Genomic DNA, 16,275 nt, shown 5'->3' with positions numbered 1-16,275 from the left:
GCCAGTTTGTGGCCATCAGCTGTGCTAACACACCCAGTGGGCAGTCCTTTCTTGCTGTCTTCCCATCCAAATTCCCACAGCAGCTCCCTCGGCTCCCCCAAGGGCCCCTGGGGGTCCACAGGTGATCACATTACCAACTGACCAGGGTAGCTAGCCATGCCTGTAGCCCCTGCCACATCTTTAGCTGCTGCCTGCCTGGACGAATCAGAGCATGCACCATGAGACCTTCCATATGCTGGTCCCATGCCCCCTTGTCCTGGTGCCCAGGAACTCAGATGCGTGAAGAATACAATCCAGCCATGAGCCTGAGCCCCACTCTCCACCACCAAGCCAGCCTTGCTTTTTCACCCTCAGCCCCATACCACACCAGAGGCTCCGCCCCATTCTGGTTCCTCACAGCTGCAGCCATGGTCTAGTCCCAAAAAAGCTGAGCTCAAATGCTACCTTCACCAGGCCTGGGTGTGAGCACAGGTTCTGTCTTAGACCGTGGTTCCTGAGCACATCGCTTCCAATCTCTTAACTTCATTTTGTAAACACCAAATGTGCAAACTTTCCAGCAAGGATACTTCGAAGAATTGGGGACATGTGTGCAGTATTCCTAACACTCACCCAAGATCCTGTCCCCTGACAGTAACCCAGTGCAGGCAGCCTGGGCTCTGCCCCAGTGAAAGGCACCCATGACTGGGACAATCACTCAGTCACAGGGTGTCCATTCCACATTGCCTAGATCAGGTAAGGGCTGTGTACAAAGGGAGCAAGGGTCAGGGTCAGGCTCAGCATGCAGCTAGCCCCTCTCAGTCAGGTTTGGTCTGACCCCATTAGACAACTAAGGAGCTAGAGGGACAAAGTTGGGGTCCCAGGTCTGGGCTCTGCTTAGGGGCAGCAAACTTGCACAGCAGCCAAATCCACAGAGTGAAGTTTATTCCCAACAAAGTTTCCCTCCCCCCTCCCCAGCCCAGGACAGGGACAGACAGGCTGGGGCGAAGAAGAGGCTCCAGTGGGTGGCTGAGGGACCTCTGAGAACAAAGAGGGGCCCCGGCCCCTCAGGTCCCGCCAGTCTGGCTGCCCCCAGCCAGCTGAGTCCTCTGCACCTCCTGCCCAGCCTCGGGAGGGGGAGGGGCGCTGGCTCCTGGTAGTTCCAAAGTGGAGTGTGAAAATAGATATATATTTCTGTGCAGTGGGCAGTCCGGCGTGGCACTCACACCTCTGTCTGGAAGTCGCCGTCTGGCGGTTCTGTGGGCTCCCAAGCTGCTGCCCGGTGCAGGGCCAGCCGTTCTCGGGGCTTCGGGGGCAGTGAGCCTAGTGTCATGGATTTGAAGGTACTCCAGCTCTGATGTCGTCTGTGCTGGGACAGGCTAGGACGTTCCCCAGGGCTCGGCTTCTCCTGTGGAGGGAGCAGGGTGAGCCTGTGGTACTCTGGCATCCACTGTACAGGGCAAACCAAGCATGCCCCAAGAGAGCTAAGGCTGCCCAGAGTCCCTGAATGACCAGGTGTCAGGCAGAGTCAAATGCAATCGCTAGGCCTCTGACCCTCACTGGCTGCTACTGCAGTGGTTGTTCCTGAGGCCATGTCTCCCGTCTGTGCACCCTCCTTTTACAATTGTGGGGGACCCTGTTAGTGTTTGCTCTCTGTGGCACCTTCCCACCTCCATACAACCCTAAAACTGCTGCTTATGGTAGGAAGGCAGGCAGGCCCTTGGTGAGAGGCAAGCTGTGGTTCCCCAGGCAAGTGAGGAGAGCAGGGCAGGAGCCCTCAGAGCCCACCTCACCCCCCAGCCCAGGAGCACTTCAGCAATATCTGTACCTCTCTACCCAAAGTCACACTCGACCCCACCTCCCTCTCCCAACAGTGACTGTGTGTCAGGGAACCACCTCAGGAATCATGCATTTGGTGCTGTGGGCAGGGGCGGCCACAGAGGAGTCCTCACCTTGGCTGAGGACTGGCTACGATAGCGGTCAAAAGTGTGGAACTTCTGGTTGAGCTCGTGGTAGAGTTCTGAGTGCCGTTTCCGGGTGTGCATCACCTTCTAGGGGCCACTTGGTGTCAGAGGAGTGCTCCTCTGGGCAGCACTGTAGACACACTCAGTCCCCTCTGCCCTGGGTCTGCTGCCCCCCTGGGGCAAGGCTAGTGTGTGTTCGTTTGTTCCTTCCTTCCTTTTCTCCCTCCCTCCCTTCCTTCTTTCCTTCATTCCTTCCCTCCCCTCCCTCCCTCCCTGCCTCCCCCTTTCTGCCCCAGAGTAATGGGTGTGAGCAGGATAGTGGACGAGATCCCAGGGAATCCAGAGGCTTGGTGACCCAGGATTGGGCTCTGCGATGGGGCTTGGGGTACTTTTAGGATGTGACCTTCTGGGGACACACCCCCTGCCAGCACCCGCACTCACCTCAAAGTCCAAGTCTGAATACCGAAGCTTCTTTCGCTATGGAGCAACAAACAAGCCATGAGAGAGGAGCTTTGCCCAAGGACCCGTGGGTCCCAGGACTCTATGGCACCTCCCCCCACCCAGACCCTAGAGTTGAGAGCTGTTATCTTATAAGCTAGCCCTTGGGGTCACAGCCCAGCAGCGGAGATGTGCAGTGCATATATGTCCTGAGATGTGCTATTGGGAGCACACACACACACACGGATGCAAACACAGGTCAGCTGTGAAGAGGCAGGGACACTACTATGTAGGATCATACAGCCTGTGCTTGTTCTGTGCCCTGGATTCTAGCCTCCTCTCCTGCTCCATGCCGCCTCCCCGCTCCTTGGAATCCTGCACTTGCAAAGAGAATGTTGGCCTCCTCCGGCCCAGCCTATCTGCCCCCGCCTTGCCTCTTTTGACTCCTTGCTTCCTCATACTCTTCTGGCCTCACCAAGCCAAGACCACCACCAAGGTCCCAACAAGCTCAGTGACATCCAATGCTACCCAAGGAGACCTCGGAGTCTTAGAATGCTGGGATTGGGAGGACTCATGAGAGCCAGGCCAATTGTCACAGGGAGATGGGGAAACTGAGACCCAGGAAGGGAAGGAAGAGGACTGGCTACTTGGCCCCAGACTCTCGAAGGTGATGCCAAGACCATGATGTAGATTTCCTAAGACCAACCCTGACTCTGCTCTCTTGATTTCCCTCCTTCCTTCCCAGCTTCTCTGTCTCCACCATCAGTAAACCTTGTCCACCCCTAGCCAAAACTCTCTTTCTACAGGTGACAGCTCTGCTCTCCCTACCCACAGTGCTCCAGAGGCATAGCTGACCCAACCTGCACCTCCACTGGACCATATTATTCTGGACAGCATCTTTGACCCTTCAAGCTCCTGCCACATTTATTACTACCTCCCACACCAGAAGCCTAGCATGGGCCCTTCTCCAGTGGTCCAACCACGGGCAGGTGCCCACAGAACAAAACCTACCCCAGTGCTAAGCACACTGCCTCCCCACCACTGATGCCATCTTTTCTGTCTTTGTCATCTTCTCTGTCTTTGTTAACGCCTTCCTGTTTTGTTGCCATCTGTGGCAGGAGCTGGCACCAAATGTTCAAGGAACATTTTAGGCACAAAGCTAAACTTGTGACCTCTCTAGCTGCTAACTTAATTGTCTCTGTGCAGAGGACAGAGAGCAACTTTTCCAGGCTAGACACAAGCAGCTAATTGTGTATACGCTGCAGCTCCAACCTCTTTCCTCATCCACATCCCCCTCGTCCCTCCAATTCGAGTTCTAGAATGTCCTAGAGTTCTACTTGGGGTTTCTACTAATCTGCACATTCCCTGGGATGATCTGCAGGGGGCAGTCCAGAAGAAACATCAGAGGTCGAGGGCAGCACCCAGAGCCAATTTCTGCGATAACAGCATCTTATGGTTTCCCAGCACTTTCTACTTATTCCACACTAAAAGGCTTTGTGTCATCTCATCCTCCAAATAATAACAGAGGTCTCTGTGGTGACCCTACTTTACACACAAGAAGGCCGGGGCTCAGAGAGACCATGCACTGTGCTCAGCATCCCACTGTCGGTCAGAAAGTCCAGACCAGACTCATATCCATGTGCCGCAGAGGCCCAGGCTCAGTCTCCTCCTTACCAATTGGGCATCTGAGTCACAGCTGCCTTAATAAAGGGCTCATCCTGACCAGTCGCCCCAGAGTGGGTACCAGAGCACTAGTGAGTGAGTTCATGACGCTTCACCCATCTGGGGTATTCAGACACTCCAGAGTGTCCTTGGCGCTGAGCTCTGTGGGCCCCAGTAGAAGGAGTTATGCCTTCAGTATGAGCCCAGTGATGCTCTGGGGTATGATGACAGCTGTCCCTTCCTGGCTGTGGTCTATGACTCAGACATGGTCTCAGGTATACAGTAGGTAGACTCCCTCCCCACTCTCCACAGCCCTCTCACCTCAAGGGAGCCCAGCTTCATGGTGGAGCCAGGCACCGTTCGGGGCATGGTCCGGCTGCGTTCCCCTGGCTCAGGTACTGGGCGGGCGCTGGGTGTCGGCGGAGGTGGTTGGAAGGTCATCCCATATGGGTTCTGGAGAGACCCATAGGCAGGGCCCAGCCCTAGACCTGAGTGCTCCACAGACAGGAAGCTGGGGTAGCCTTCAGTGTGGGCCAGTGTCTTGGCAGCCCGCCGAGGGGTCCCTTCAGGCCGGGCCCTTGGGGCCTCCTCACCCCCTGTGCCCCCACCACCAGGCTGCAGGCTCAAAGTCCGCCGGGGCAGCACCATGTAATCCCCCTCAGAGCCTGGCTCGCTCGGCCGTAGCCACGTAAGGTCCAACTGCCTCAGACCACCCTCCCCGCACATGTACACAGGGTTGGTCTCTTGAGGGGGTGGTGGCTCCCCGAGACCTGGTGAGGCTGCCATGGGCACTAGGATGTTCCCAGGCAGTGGCGAGAAGCTGAGACCACCCTCAGGACCCACGAGACAAGACTTGGGCTCCTCATCCTCATCCAGGGACAGGCGGGACAGAGTGCCAGTGATGGTAGATGGGTTGCAAGTGTTGACCTCCTTGAACAGAACTGGGGACAGAAGTGGGAAGGAAAGCAAGGCTCTAAGGAAGAGACCCTGGGACGCTCTTGCCCGGGTCTGGGTAGGGAACTAAGCTTCAGAGCTTGGGCAGTGAGGGAAACTGAGTTCTCGGGAGGTGGCTGGTACTCTCTCGTGTACAAGAGGGACCAGGAAGACAACTGGCTCATAGGCCCAAGGGATGGAGGGAGGAAAGCTAAGGCTGAGTTCCCATGAGTGCCATGGTACATGACCTAACTTCCACTCCACACCCCGAGGCTGTCAAGGCACCTTTGCTCTTCCCTGTTTCCCAGGAAGCATACACCATCTTAGAGAAAGGACTGCAACGAGATGCCGGTAAAAGTCACTCAAGTGATGGGAGAATGTAGCAGCCGACATTCGCCAAGGCCCCTACCGTAAACTTGATGTCCCCTAATTCACGTAGGCCCTAGGCCTTCCACCGGCCCCGAAACAATCCTGTTCTCTCCTTTCTAAGCATATAGCTGAGGCATAGGGAAGGGAGAATTTTTGCCCAGAGGCAAGTAGTAACTGGCCTTCACAGATGAAAATCTAACCTGCCCCTGCCTAATGTCACTGCAGAACACTGGTAGCCTGGTCCCCATCAGGGTTGCTATGACAGAGTGTGGGGCTCCTGTCTTAGCCATGCCTAGGGCTTCTGAGCTCCACCTGACAGACTCACCTGTCTGACAAGCCAGGTCCACATCCTTTTCAAAGTCTGACTATAAGTCGAGAGGGAGAGAGCAGGTTGGCAGAGGGGGAGAGACGCGTCAGAGTGGGAGAGGCTCGGGCCCCTCCCCCACCCAGCTCCTCAGTCCTCCTTGGGTGCCACCCAACAGAGCCTCAAACTGTAGGGAGGAAGCTGAATGAGGAAAGGGTTTGTCCGGTGCCACCCTGTAGTCAATGGCAGGGCCCCGGCTCTTCCCCCGTTCCTGTCTCAGGTGGGTGCAGATGGTGAAGCGCTTATGGCAGGAAGGGTCTGCTCCCTCACCAGGATCTGCAGCTGCCCGTTCTTGCATGAGTCAGGGGAGTCTTCACTCTCATCAGCCCGGCACACGCCCATCTGGCACTTCACCACATCCTGGACCTGGAACAGGAAGGACCTGCTGGGCCCGAGGCCTCCATAATACCCCCACCATAGTGGGCAAGGTCTCCCACCCTGGGTACCCAGAGCAGGAGTAGAAGGACAGACAAGCATCGAGCCTGAAGGTGATGCCACCTGGACTAGGATGGCAGAGAGAAGGAGCTAAAGAAGGCCCAGAGCCGGGCAATGGTGGTGCACGCCTTTAATCCCAGCACTCGGGAGGCAGAGGCAGGTGGATCTCTGTGAGTTCGAGACCAGCCTGGACAGGCTCCAAAGCCACAGAGAAACCCTGTCTCGAAAAACCAAAAATAAAAAAATAAAAAATAAAGAAGGCCCAGGCCTTCAAAGCTGCCCAAGCTAGAAGTGCCCAGACCAAGGGCTCGAAGCACCGTGGTCACCCTGTGCTACACAGTGAGGAGAAGCCAGAGCCTAGCACGGGCTGGGCAAGCAAGAAAAGCCCAGGCACCTCTCGGCGCAGGAAGCAGTGCACAGCAGTGATGACGAAGCCTTGCGCAGAGTTGAAAACGGCAAAGAGAGCCTGGAAGAGGACGGAGCGGCGGTCTGTCATGGCCAGGACAGCGGACATCCAGGTAAGGGCCAGGAGAGGCAGTACCACACAGGAACTCCAGAGTGAGGCCCTGAGAGGGACAGCAGCAGAAAGTCTGTCAGAGTGACACTCTACAGGGCAGGGTGGCAGGAGCCCGGGCCTCTACTCAGCTTGGGGACTGGCAGGGCCCCAAACTCCAGGATTTTAGGAGTGTTTCCAAGCAGAGAGGAGGCAAGGCACTGGAGGAGAAACAGGACAAAAACAGAACCACAGAGTCAGAGCAGAGGCCACGAGAGGTGGGAGGGACGGATACACACGGTGGGAACAAGCAGGCACCGTACTGGGAAACAGGAGTGAGGAAGGCAGAGACGAGAGGGGAGCAGGGCAGGCAGAGACAACATGGGGAACTTCGGCCCAGCTTGCACAGAAGCACCTTGGAAGCTTTGGAAAAAAAAAACACAGGTCAGAACTACATCCCCAGAGATCCCAAGACAGTAGGCTGGGGAGAGAAGGAGAGGAAGAACAAAGAAAGATGACCGCCACAGGAAGGAGCATGAGACAGACAGATCCCCGGACAGGAAGAACAGGCAGGAAATGTGGAGAACACCACAGCACAAATCCTTGCAGAGAAGACGGGGTCAAGCCCAGCCAGGCTGAGGCATGGATGAACCTCTAGCTCCTGGTGGTTGCTCAGAACCCAGGGCAAAAGGATCGTGGCTAGGGTCAGAATCAAGCCTACGCATCCCTGGCCTCCTTGCAGAGACAAAAGGCAGACAGGCCGTGGTCAACGGACTGATTTCCACCCCCAACAACTGCTATAGCCCATGAGGAACAAGGGATGGAAACCCACTCTGACCCAAGCCCAGGATCCCCGGGGGAGAGAGAGGCACAGCTCCAGACAGGGCAGGGTGACACCATATGCTGCAGAAACAGGCAGAGGCTGAGGCAGAAAGATGGGCAGGCAGGGGGCCAAGACCTGTCCTGGGAACAGAGGCTCAGGGTTGTTGAGCCAGGCAAGGTTGGGGTGGAAGCACCCTGTCTCTGAAGCCCCAGAGGCGGAGTCAAGAGCCAGAGAGGCTGTAATCACAGGACTAAGAGCTGCCATTGATTAACCAGCAATGCTCTGCCAGGCCCTCCACCAAACACTTGACATAGATTATTTCAGACTGTGATCAAAACAACTCCAATAAACAGGCCTGGGGACCAGTGTCCCAACTGACAGATGAGGAGACTGGAGTGTGCCCAGCTGGACAGGGCCAAGGGAGCTGGGACACAAAACCAACTTGGCGGACAGAGTCTGAGGTCTACACTTTGATCTGCTGCTTCAGCAGACTGGGCACAGGGAGGTGGCAGCCCGAAGCAGAGGAAGCTTGCTGCTTCTTGAGCATCACGGACCTCTGCAATGATGGCACCAGCTGCTTCCACAGGCCCCCTGAGTGTGTGACGAAGCTGTGCCCTCTCTGGTTGGGGTGACTCAGGTGGACTTCCAACCCTGGTAGGAGGGTTGGGCCCGAGGCCTTTCTACTCTCACACAGCTAGGGTTTTTAAGAATCTTAGCTGCTAGGTTGGGGTGCTTCAAGTTAATTGTCTTCCTCCATGACTGGCTCTGATTGTGAGATTCAAGGCCTCTGGAATTCAAGGCAGATTCCATGAGAGACAGAGTGTTTCCTTTATTCTAACACTCTCGGGCGTCTGATGGTTTATTCTAAGGTTCCACCATTCTAATTTGAAGGTTTTAATAGCTCAAACATTGGAAGGGCCTAAGATTCTTGGGGCCTTCAGGTTGGTGGTGAGAGCAGGAAGTCTACAGCTGTGCCTGGGTAGAAAATTAAGCCAGAGCAAGGACAGGGACCAGAGGGAAGGGTGAGCCGAGCTCTGCAGCACCTTGAGGAGGGCATCTCTCCCACTGCCCTCAGCCACCTCAGCACTGAACTCCAGAGAGCACATAGCAGATGGGGGTGGGGGAACAAACTCTCCAGGGCACTGGGCTCATATCCCCCCCAATCCCCACCATGGGCACTGCCCTCCCATTCCTTAGCCCTTGCCCGCCCCCACCCCCCCCAGGGGGCACGACTAACATGGCATTCCTGGCCGAGGCTGAGCTGAGCAGGGGGCTGGGGACCGCTCCACACGCTGAGCAGGGGAGGAGCAGGCTGGCCCAGGGGCACCGCTCCGACCTCGGGGGGCGGCACAGACATGGGAGAAGGGGGAGACACATGGGAAGCCGGGAGATGGGGCAGAATGAGCCCCGAGAAGGGTGGGAGGGGAGGGCAGACGAGAGAGAGAGAGCTGGGTTAGGGTGGGCGAGGGGCTGTGGCTGAGCACTCCGGGTGCCCACCTTGCCTGCACCCTTGATGCCCCAAGGTCGGGGAGCCTGGGTTGGCATCAGCAAGCCCTGAGTCTCCGAGGTGCACTCGGCTCCCCCTCCCTGCACACTTCCCAGAAAGGCTGAGTTGCAGAGACCCTCCCCTTACCCGGCCCTCTGCTTCTTAGATTTGTCTGACACGCCATCTCGAGCCATGAGCTTGTTGAAGACGATGATTCCGATGAGCATGTTCACCTGGGGGCCCGGGTGGAGCCAAGCGGGAAAGAGAGGATCACCAGGTGCCCTCCGGGCAAGGACACCCCCAGGTGGGAGCTGAAGGTCAGGGAGAAGGCAGAAGGAAACGATGACCCTCTGGGGCCATCTCCCTCCCAGGACGCTGAAAGGGGCTCGTACCAGGACAATGACTGCGGCTGGACCCACAAAGGCGTAGAGCAAGCCACCCTCTAGGGAGAGCCAGCAGCTGGAGAAGGGGAGAAAAGAGGCAGTCATACCCACATCACCAGTAGACACTAAGCCTCCATCCATTCAAGGAGAAACACAACCATGTCCTGATGAGTCTGTTTCCTCTTCCCACAAAGAGTCACATCAGACCCTATAGACCCCTAAGTGCAATGGCGCTTAGAAACGACCCCATCCCAGCATCTCCTTTTACAGCTGGGAAACAGGCACAGAGATAAGGACGTTTACCCAAGGATCTGCAGTAAGACCAGGTCAAGACCTCAGCCTGAAAAGACCTAATGCCCAGGCCAATACCCCCAACACCCCCACCCTCACCACAGGAGGCACACGTACTAGCTGGATGTACCGTATCCTTTGGTGCGTGTAAAGCCAACAGATACAGCCACCACCAGGGCAGGAAGACCTGGGGAGTGCAGGGTCACATGTGAAAAGGCTGCAGGTGCTCAGCGGACCCTCCCTGTCATCCTCCAGGCCAGCTGACCCCCATCCCCAGGGAACCACTCCAGGCCCAACAGCAGAGTCCAGCACTGGCCTTGCTCACCCCAGCCCAGGCAGAGGAAGCGCTTGCGAACCAGGCGGGTGCGCATCCGCCCGATGACAGCCAGATAGGATTGCCAGGCCTCTGTAAGCACCCAGCAAAAGGAGGACAGAAAGAAGAAGTGCAGGAAGGCAGCCGTCATGGTGCATACGCCCTGCAGGGAGAGGTGACAGGAGGGAGTGGCCCTGAGCAGTGGCCAGGGTGGGAGCTGCCAACTTCCCACACTGACTGCTAGGCCTGGGCGCTGCATGGCCAGCCGCCTACCTGAGCCCTCCCCCCACCCCAAGAGCCCTGCCAGGCACCCCCGCCTTCCTGCACCCACACACAGCACGACACAGGCCTGGTGACATGCACACAGCACTAGGCATCCGGGGAGGCGGGCAGGCAGGCCACCCACGCACAGACAGGAGCACTTGCCACGTCATGGCCGAGCAAAACCCCACACCTGGCTGTCTCTGTGCTGGCACTATGCAGAGAAGGCCAAGGAGGGTAGGAGGGACAGTCAGCATGGATCATCCGCAGGCAGAAGGCGAAGGAGGACTCAGAGACAGGGGGACTAATGCCTCCCGCCCAACACACATGCACACATTCCCTGATGTATACAAACACTCGTTACTGAGGACACACACACACTAACGCCTTCACGTATGCCTGCACATGCCTTCACACACACACTGCCTCCAACGTGGGTCTGAGCACATCCATATCCATCCCTCAGGCCATCCATACAAACATCTTCCCTCAGGGCTAGAGAGATGGCTCAGTGATTAAGAGCACTGGCTGCTTTTCTAGAGGACCCGGGTTCAATTTCTAGCACCCACACAGCAGCTCACAACTGTCTGTAACTCCAGTGCCAGGGGATATAACACCTTTGTATAGACATACACGGAGGCAAAATACCAATGCACATGAAATAAAAATGAATAACTCATTAAAAAGAAAACCCACCCTCACTTGCAGGCACTCTCTACCTTCACCCCCTCCTTTGAGGCCCCTCCCCACACACCCCCAGGAGCCTGCACCTGCCTTGCTCAGCACCCGGGACTGGCCCACGAGGATCAAGATGTTGGAAGCCAGGATGGACAGGCAGAAGTTCAGCAAGATGATGGAGCGTTCTGATTTTATAAACCTGACAGGGCACAGTGGGCAGAGGCAGAGGCATTGGCTGCCTGCCTAACCCTGGATAGCTGGCCACCTCCCATCCCGTTCCACATGCCGACTTACCTCCAGAAGGCTGCATAGATGGCAAGCAGTGTGAGCAGCGCCATGCAGGACACTGCACAGCCGATCACCAGGGGAACCGAGGGAGCACCTGCCAGCTCCAGGGACTGTGGGAGATGGGTTATAGGGAGAGGGCAGAGGTAGGGCACCCAGTTCCCCCTTCTGATGTAAGCAGGCATGCTCCTCACGTGCAGAAGGACACATGTGTACAGATGTATATACACTCACCCACACTCTTCCAGACACAAACTGATGCACGCACATACATACGTGCACATATATACATACACACACATACACATACACACATGCTCTCACTCACCCACTGACACCTGTGCAGGTGTTGTGACGATGAACAACATCAGGCCCCTTTCCTTGTGCAATCCCCCAAGTACATCTGTACAGAGCCACATCTGGGGTCACCTGGATGCCTTGACCAGCCCAGGCACCTCTCTCCCACTCACCAGGTCCTTGGGTGGCTGAGCCAGAACAGCAAAGGTGGACAAGTGTTGACACTGGCAGCGGGTGTGGGCTGCCTGGGTCTCCAAGGTCTGGCAGCTCTCAGTGTTCCAGTCCCCTGAGCTGGCATCTCTTGGATGAGGGAGAAGTGGCATGAACCCAGGGCCCATGTCTGTAGCCCCGAACCCATTGCTGACTACTGCCCAGAGAGGTGAAATCCAGGGCAAGGCTACATCCATGAGATGATAGCAGGGAGCCCCAAGATGTGCTCTTGACCCCTCAGACCAAGGATGGCACCACGGAACCCTTTGGCCTTCTAGGTGGGAGACCATTTCTGATGATGAGAGGATCTAGGGTTGCCCCAACTCACGCTCTCGAGTAGTCCCAGCTGGCACAGTGGGGATCAGTGGTGCCCTGGGGAGCAGAAGATATGTACAGTCTGGGTGAGTAGCACCCCGGCCCTGGTCATCATCTGTTCTGCCACAGCAGCTCCCACACAGGCCAGGCCCACCATCAGCACAGACCACCTCCCCGAGACAGGCTTCTGTGGGCAGATCTGCGGGGTTCCCATCTGGTCCCTCACTCACATTGATGATATAGGAGAGCTCCACTGTGATGAGAGGCTCGGCTGGAGGCTGGGTGGGGGGGCGCACAGTCACTGTCATCACCCGGGAGGTGACAGCAAGCGGAGGCCTAGGGGACAAGGACTGAGGTCAGCTCCTGCCAGCAGGTGTTCAGACTTGGAAACTTTAATCTGTCGTGGCTGGGGACTGCCAGGGCCAAGATCCAAGGAAGGGCACAGATCTCAGACTGCAAAGTCCTAGACACCAGCACAGCCTCTGGGAACCGCCTAGGTGTTTTGTTTTTCCGTGGATCTGTGTATGCGCACCTGTGTGTATGCAGGTGTGTGCACATGGACAACCTCAGGTGTTGTTCCTTAAGCACTGTCCACCTTCTCTTTCTAAGACAGGCTCTCTCACTGGCCTACAACTTTTGAAGTGGGCTAGGCTGGCTGGCCTGCAAGCCCCAGGAATCTACCTCTTTCTGCCTTCCCAGCACTGAACATGTCAACATACCAGGCTGTTTTACATAGGTCAGCGATCCTCAACCTGTGGGCTGCAACCCCCAAAGACCATTGGAAAACACAGATCTTTACATTCGTAACCGCAGCAAAATTACGGTTACAAAGTAGCATTGAAAATAATTTTATGGTACATGAGGAACTGCATTAAAGGGCTGCAGCATTGGGAAGGATGAGAACCCTTGCCAGAGGTCCTGGGATCCTCATACTTGCGAGACAAACACTTTAACCTGGGCTCTCTCTCCAACCCTGGATGTTCCTGAGAAGTGACCACGTCCACAGCCAGGCAAGGGGCCCCTCCTGGAGCACGGCTGCAGGTGGACTCACCTGGGGGGTGGCAGGATGAGGCCGAGGGTGCGGTAGAGCACAGCACCAATCACGAAGTAGGAGGACTCATCTGGGTCAGCTGGGAGAAGGCGCTGGTGGGCATGGCCTGGGCCTGGGGCCACCGTGCCTGGGCCCCGCCCCCTGCCTGGGCTGCCCGCTGTAGCTGCCCCGGGTGTGGCTGGCTTCCCTGGAGCGGATAGGCTGAGCACCTCCTTGGGTAGGAAGAGGCGGTCCTCTGAGTGCCGCACCCAGTCCTTCATGCCCCTGCGGCCCCGCATGGGAAACGTGATGTCACTGGACACTGCTGAGATGGGTTCTCTCTGAATGCTGATCACTGCAGTCGGGGGGCGGAGGGAGGGTGGGCAGGGCACACCAGAAACAGATGGGGAGGTGGCGGAGGCAGCCAGGGGAAGAGACAGACATGAGGGAGACACACACCAGGGGAAACACAAAGAAGTTGGAACCAACACAGAAGTGAGACACATGAACGTCAGGACGATGGAGCACAGGAGGGGAGGAAGACAGAAAGAGTAGCATGGGGTTAAGTGGAGGGAAAACAAGACTCGTAAACAAAAGAGCAAAGCAGAAGCACCCCTTAACACTACCCCTCACCCAGGGAGATACGGTCCTGTGGAATCTAGCATCCCCCTCCCCCAGCCTGCATCCTTGTACCCAGATTGTCTGTGACAATCAGAGAACTCTGGAAGGCCTTGAGAGCATCGCCCACGAGGTGAATGAAGTCTTCAACAACACGCAGCAAGTGCACAGAGCCAGGAGACACCTGGGAACAGAGAGAATGTGCGGGTCTGAGGCAGGGGTGGGTCACGTGGAGAGAAGGTGGGAGGCTGAGGCCCTCACCTGCTGAGCATCATCCCACTTGTCCTTGTTCTCAGAATCCACCATGAAGCTCACCACCTGGAAGAAACGCTGGGGAGAGAGGGACAGGTCAGGAGGTGTGGGCCACCTTGCTGCCCCAGCAGACCCTGCCACCATGGAGTAGTACCTGCACATCATCGGCGGAAGGGACGTAGGTGGCCCTCTTGAAGGTGTCAGTTACATTCCTTAGAATGTCCACAGAGAAGAGCAGGTCCCCGCTGTAGTAGGTGCGCCGTGCCAGTAGTTCCTGCAGGCTTCTTACCACCTGTGACATGCCCTCACCTGCCAGCATGCGCTGGCCCTTCGCCAGGTGTTCCCGAAGCTGCAGGTGACATGTGTGTATGCCCCTGTCATTGAAGTATCAGAGCCTGGGACCAGCCTTTGGTCCATCCTCCTCCCATCTACCCACTAGGTGCATCCAGGAAGAGTGGGGGCATACAGAATCAGAAAGGCTCCCAAGAGACACAGTCCAAGAAGGAGTCAGTGGTGATTTAGGAGGAACTCAGATGTGCAAATGCAGAATAAGCTTTTGGGGGGCTGGGCACCTCCCTGTCCCTAAGGGGCCTTGAACATTCTTGAATGAAGCACCTCACACACGGGCTCTCTCAAACACAAGCTCTCAGTGCAAACATCATCATTACACAGTTAGGTGAGAAACGTGTACACACACAGGCCACATTTGCTGAGACCATCCTTACCCCATGCAAGGCCTGGCCTGGGAACTTCAACTTCGTCCCTGCCTTCAAAGAGCTCCCAGTGTAACAGAGCACACTTAAATGCATTATTTGTGTTTTGGTTTCTTGAGATAGAGTCTCTCTAAGTAACCCTGAGAGTCCTGAAGCTTTCTATATAGACCAGATTGGTCTCAACTCAGAAATCCTCCTGCCTCTGCCTCTCCAGTGTGGGGTAAAGGCACAAGATACCATTCCCAGCTCCAATGCATTCTTAACTCTCCATGTCTAAGAAGCACAGGAAGGAAAATTGTGGGTAAAGAACCCAGAGGTATGTCCCAGGGAAAGAGAGAGATACCTAAGAAGCCCTGACATTTAAGTAGGAGTTCGCCAGAAGAGAAATACAGCATATACCAAGGTATGGGGGAATGAATGAGCCTTAAGCTCCTGCCACCCCCTACCAGGGTTTGGGACATATCATACAGTTCCCCAACCCAACGAGGCACACTCACTGACAGGTACAGGTAGCGGTATTCATGGGAGATGCAACGAGCAAAGCTGGGCAGTCCCCAGTAGGCCACACCCTGTGCACTGAGGAGACAGCGGCGGCTAGCAGAGCCTGCAGAGGGATGAGACAGGGATGGGCATTAAGGCTGAGGCCTTACCTCCCTGTACATCTTGGGATGCAGGATGCCCAGAGGTGGGCAGCTGGGAGGTGGGGCAAGGGTCTGCAGGGACAGCTGCCTGCCCTCACCCGAGGCATTGGGAGGACACTTGTTGTAAATGATCTCGCCGGCTGCTGCCTTCTTCCACGTCATCAGCATCACATACTCATCCCGGCACATCTCGTGGAAGGCTGTGGGGACAGGGCAGGGGATGGGGCTCAGCTGGGCTCACACTCACGGCCCCAGTCCCAGGGTTACAAACAGTACCTGGACACCTCTTCTCACTGCAGGGCTTCACCTCCTCGCCTGTGCCCTCACAAGGGTAGCCCTGTGTGCCCGAAGCCTGGCACATGCGGAAGCGGCGCTGCCAGCCCGTGTCACACGTCTTGGAGCACAGGCTCCATGCGTTCCACGGCCCCCACTTGCCATCCGTGGCTATGAGAAAAGGGAAGTCTGAGAGACCATAGGTGCCTCCAAGGCCAGGGCGACCACTTGCTACCCTCACACCAAGCACTCACCCGGGCATTCGAGATTGCTGCACTCACGAGTGTCGGTGAGGGCACCTGTGCATGTGGCCCAGGCTGGGCCAGCCACACTGCACTTCCGGCTGCGCTGCTGGGTTCCGTTGGCACAAGATGAAGAGCATGGGCCCCAGGGACCCCATTCTAGCCACTGGCCTTCCACTGCATGGGGAGACACAAGCAGGGTTGGCCGTTGAGCAGAACGTGGGAGGGCTAGTCGGGGCAGAGTTCCACAGGGAGATGGCAGTGTGTGATGACCACTCGGACCTGGGCCAAGCCAGATCATCTGAACTGGGCATATGCAAGGGTCTGGAGTGAGTGGGTGGTGACTGGGCCTCTTTCTGCCTGCCTGTCACCAGCTCCAGGAATACACGACACCCTTCCACGCAGCACCAAGGGCTAGCCCCAGAGGTGAGTTCGTATGTGTGTGAGAGGATGTGAGTTGTAATGGCACCTTTTGGGGAATTAGCCTTAGCCTACACGTAAGCCCAGCCTTGCGTCCATGGTGCCACGGA

General features: G+C 56.7%; 1 protein-coding gene across 10 annotated transcripts in view; it reads right to left on the bottom strand.

Moving 5' to 3' along the window:
- Positions 1–904: 904 nt before the first annotated feature.
- The window catches only part of Adgrb2 (adhesion G protein-coupled receptor B2), a 37,140-nt gene continuing 21,769 nt past the window's right edge, over positions 905–16,275 (bottom strand). For 4 of the 10 annotated variants that reach the window (XM_075946912.1, XM_075946918.1, XM_075946917.1 and 1 more), the window contains 25 exons: positions 15,758–15,922; positions 15,507–15,674; positions 15,329–15,430; positions 15,087–15,193; positions 14,031–14,225; positions 13,886–13,954; positions 13,700–13,808; positions 13,028–13,361; positions 12,207–12,312; positions 11,990–12,033; positions 11,625–11,751; positions 11,164–11,267; positions 10,966–11,068; positions 9,943–10,093; positions 9,735–9,804; positions 9,336–9,402; positions 9,091–9,176; positions 8,695–8,793; positions 6,536–6,707; positions 5,977–6,072; positions 5,668–5,707; positions 4,362–4,981; positions 2,382–2,417; positions 1,929–2,027; positions 905–1,384 (listed from right to left, as the gene is read on the bottom strand). In XM_075946912.1, coding sequence (XP_075803027.1) covers positions 1,199–1,384; positions 1,929–2,027; positions 2,382–2,417; positions 4,362–4,981; positions 5,668–5,707; positions 5,977–6,072; positions 6,536–6,707; positions 8,695–8,793; positions 9,091–9,176; positions 9,336–9,402; positions 9,735–9,804; positions 9,943–10,093; positions 10,966–11,068; positions 11,164–11,267; positions 11,625–11,751; positions 11,990–12,033; positions 12,207–12,312; positions 13,028–13,361; positions 13,700–13,808; positions 13,886–13,954; positions 14,031–14,225; positions 15,087–15,193; positions 15,329–15,430; positions 15,507–15,674; positions 15,758–15,922 — 3,455 coding nt within the window. In that variant the 3' untranslated portion in view covers positions 905–1,198. The remainder of the gene's footprint in view (positions 1,385–1,928; positions 2,028–2,381; positions 2,418–4,361; positions 4,982–5,667; positions 5,708–5,976; positions 6,073–6,535; positions 6,708–8,694; positions 8,794–9,090; positions 9,177–9,335; positions 9,403–9,734; positions 9,805–9,942; positions 10,094–10,965; positions 11,069–11,163; positions 11,268–11,624; positions 11,752–11,989; positions 12,034–12,206; positions 12,313–13,027; positions 13,362–13,699; positions 13,809–13,885; positions 13,955–14,030; positions 14,226–15,086; positions 15,194–15,328; positions 15,431–15,506; positions 15,675–15,757; positions 15,923–16,275) is intronic. The other 6 variants (XM_075946914.1, XM_075946920.1, XM_075946919.1 and 3 more) reach the window with 3 other exon arrangements.

Source organism: Microtus pennsylvanicus, chromosome 13 (assembly GCF_037038515.1).
Source record: "Microtus pennsylvanicus isolate mMicPen1 chromosome 13, mMicPen1.hap1, whole genome shotgun sequence".
NCBI lineage: Eukaryota > Metazoa > Chordata > Mammalia > Rodentia > Cricetidae > Microtus > Microtus pennsylvanicus.
Note: the sequence above shows the minus strand (reverse complement) of the source record. Positions and strands in the feature narration are given on the sequence as shown.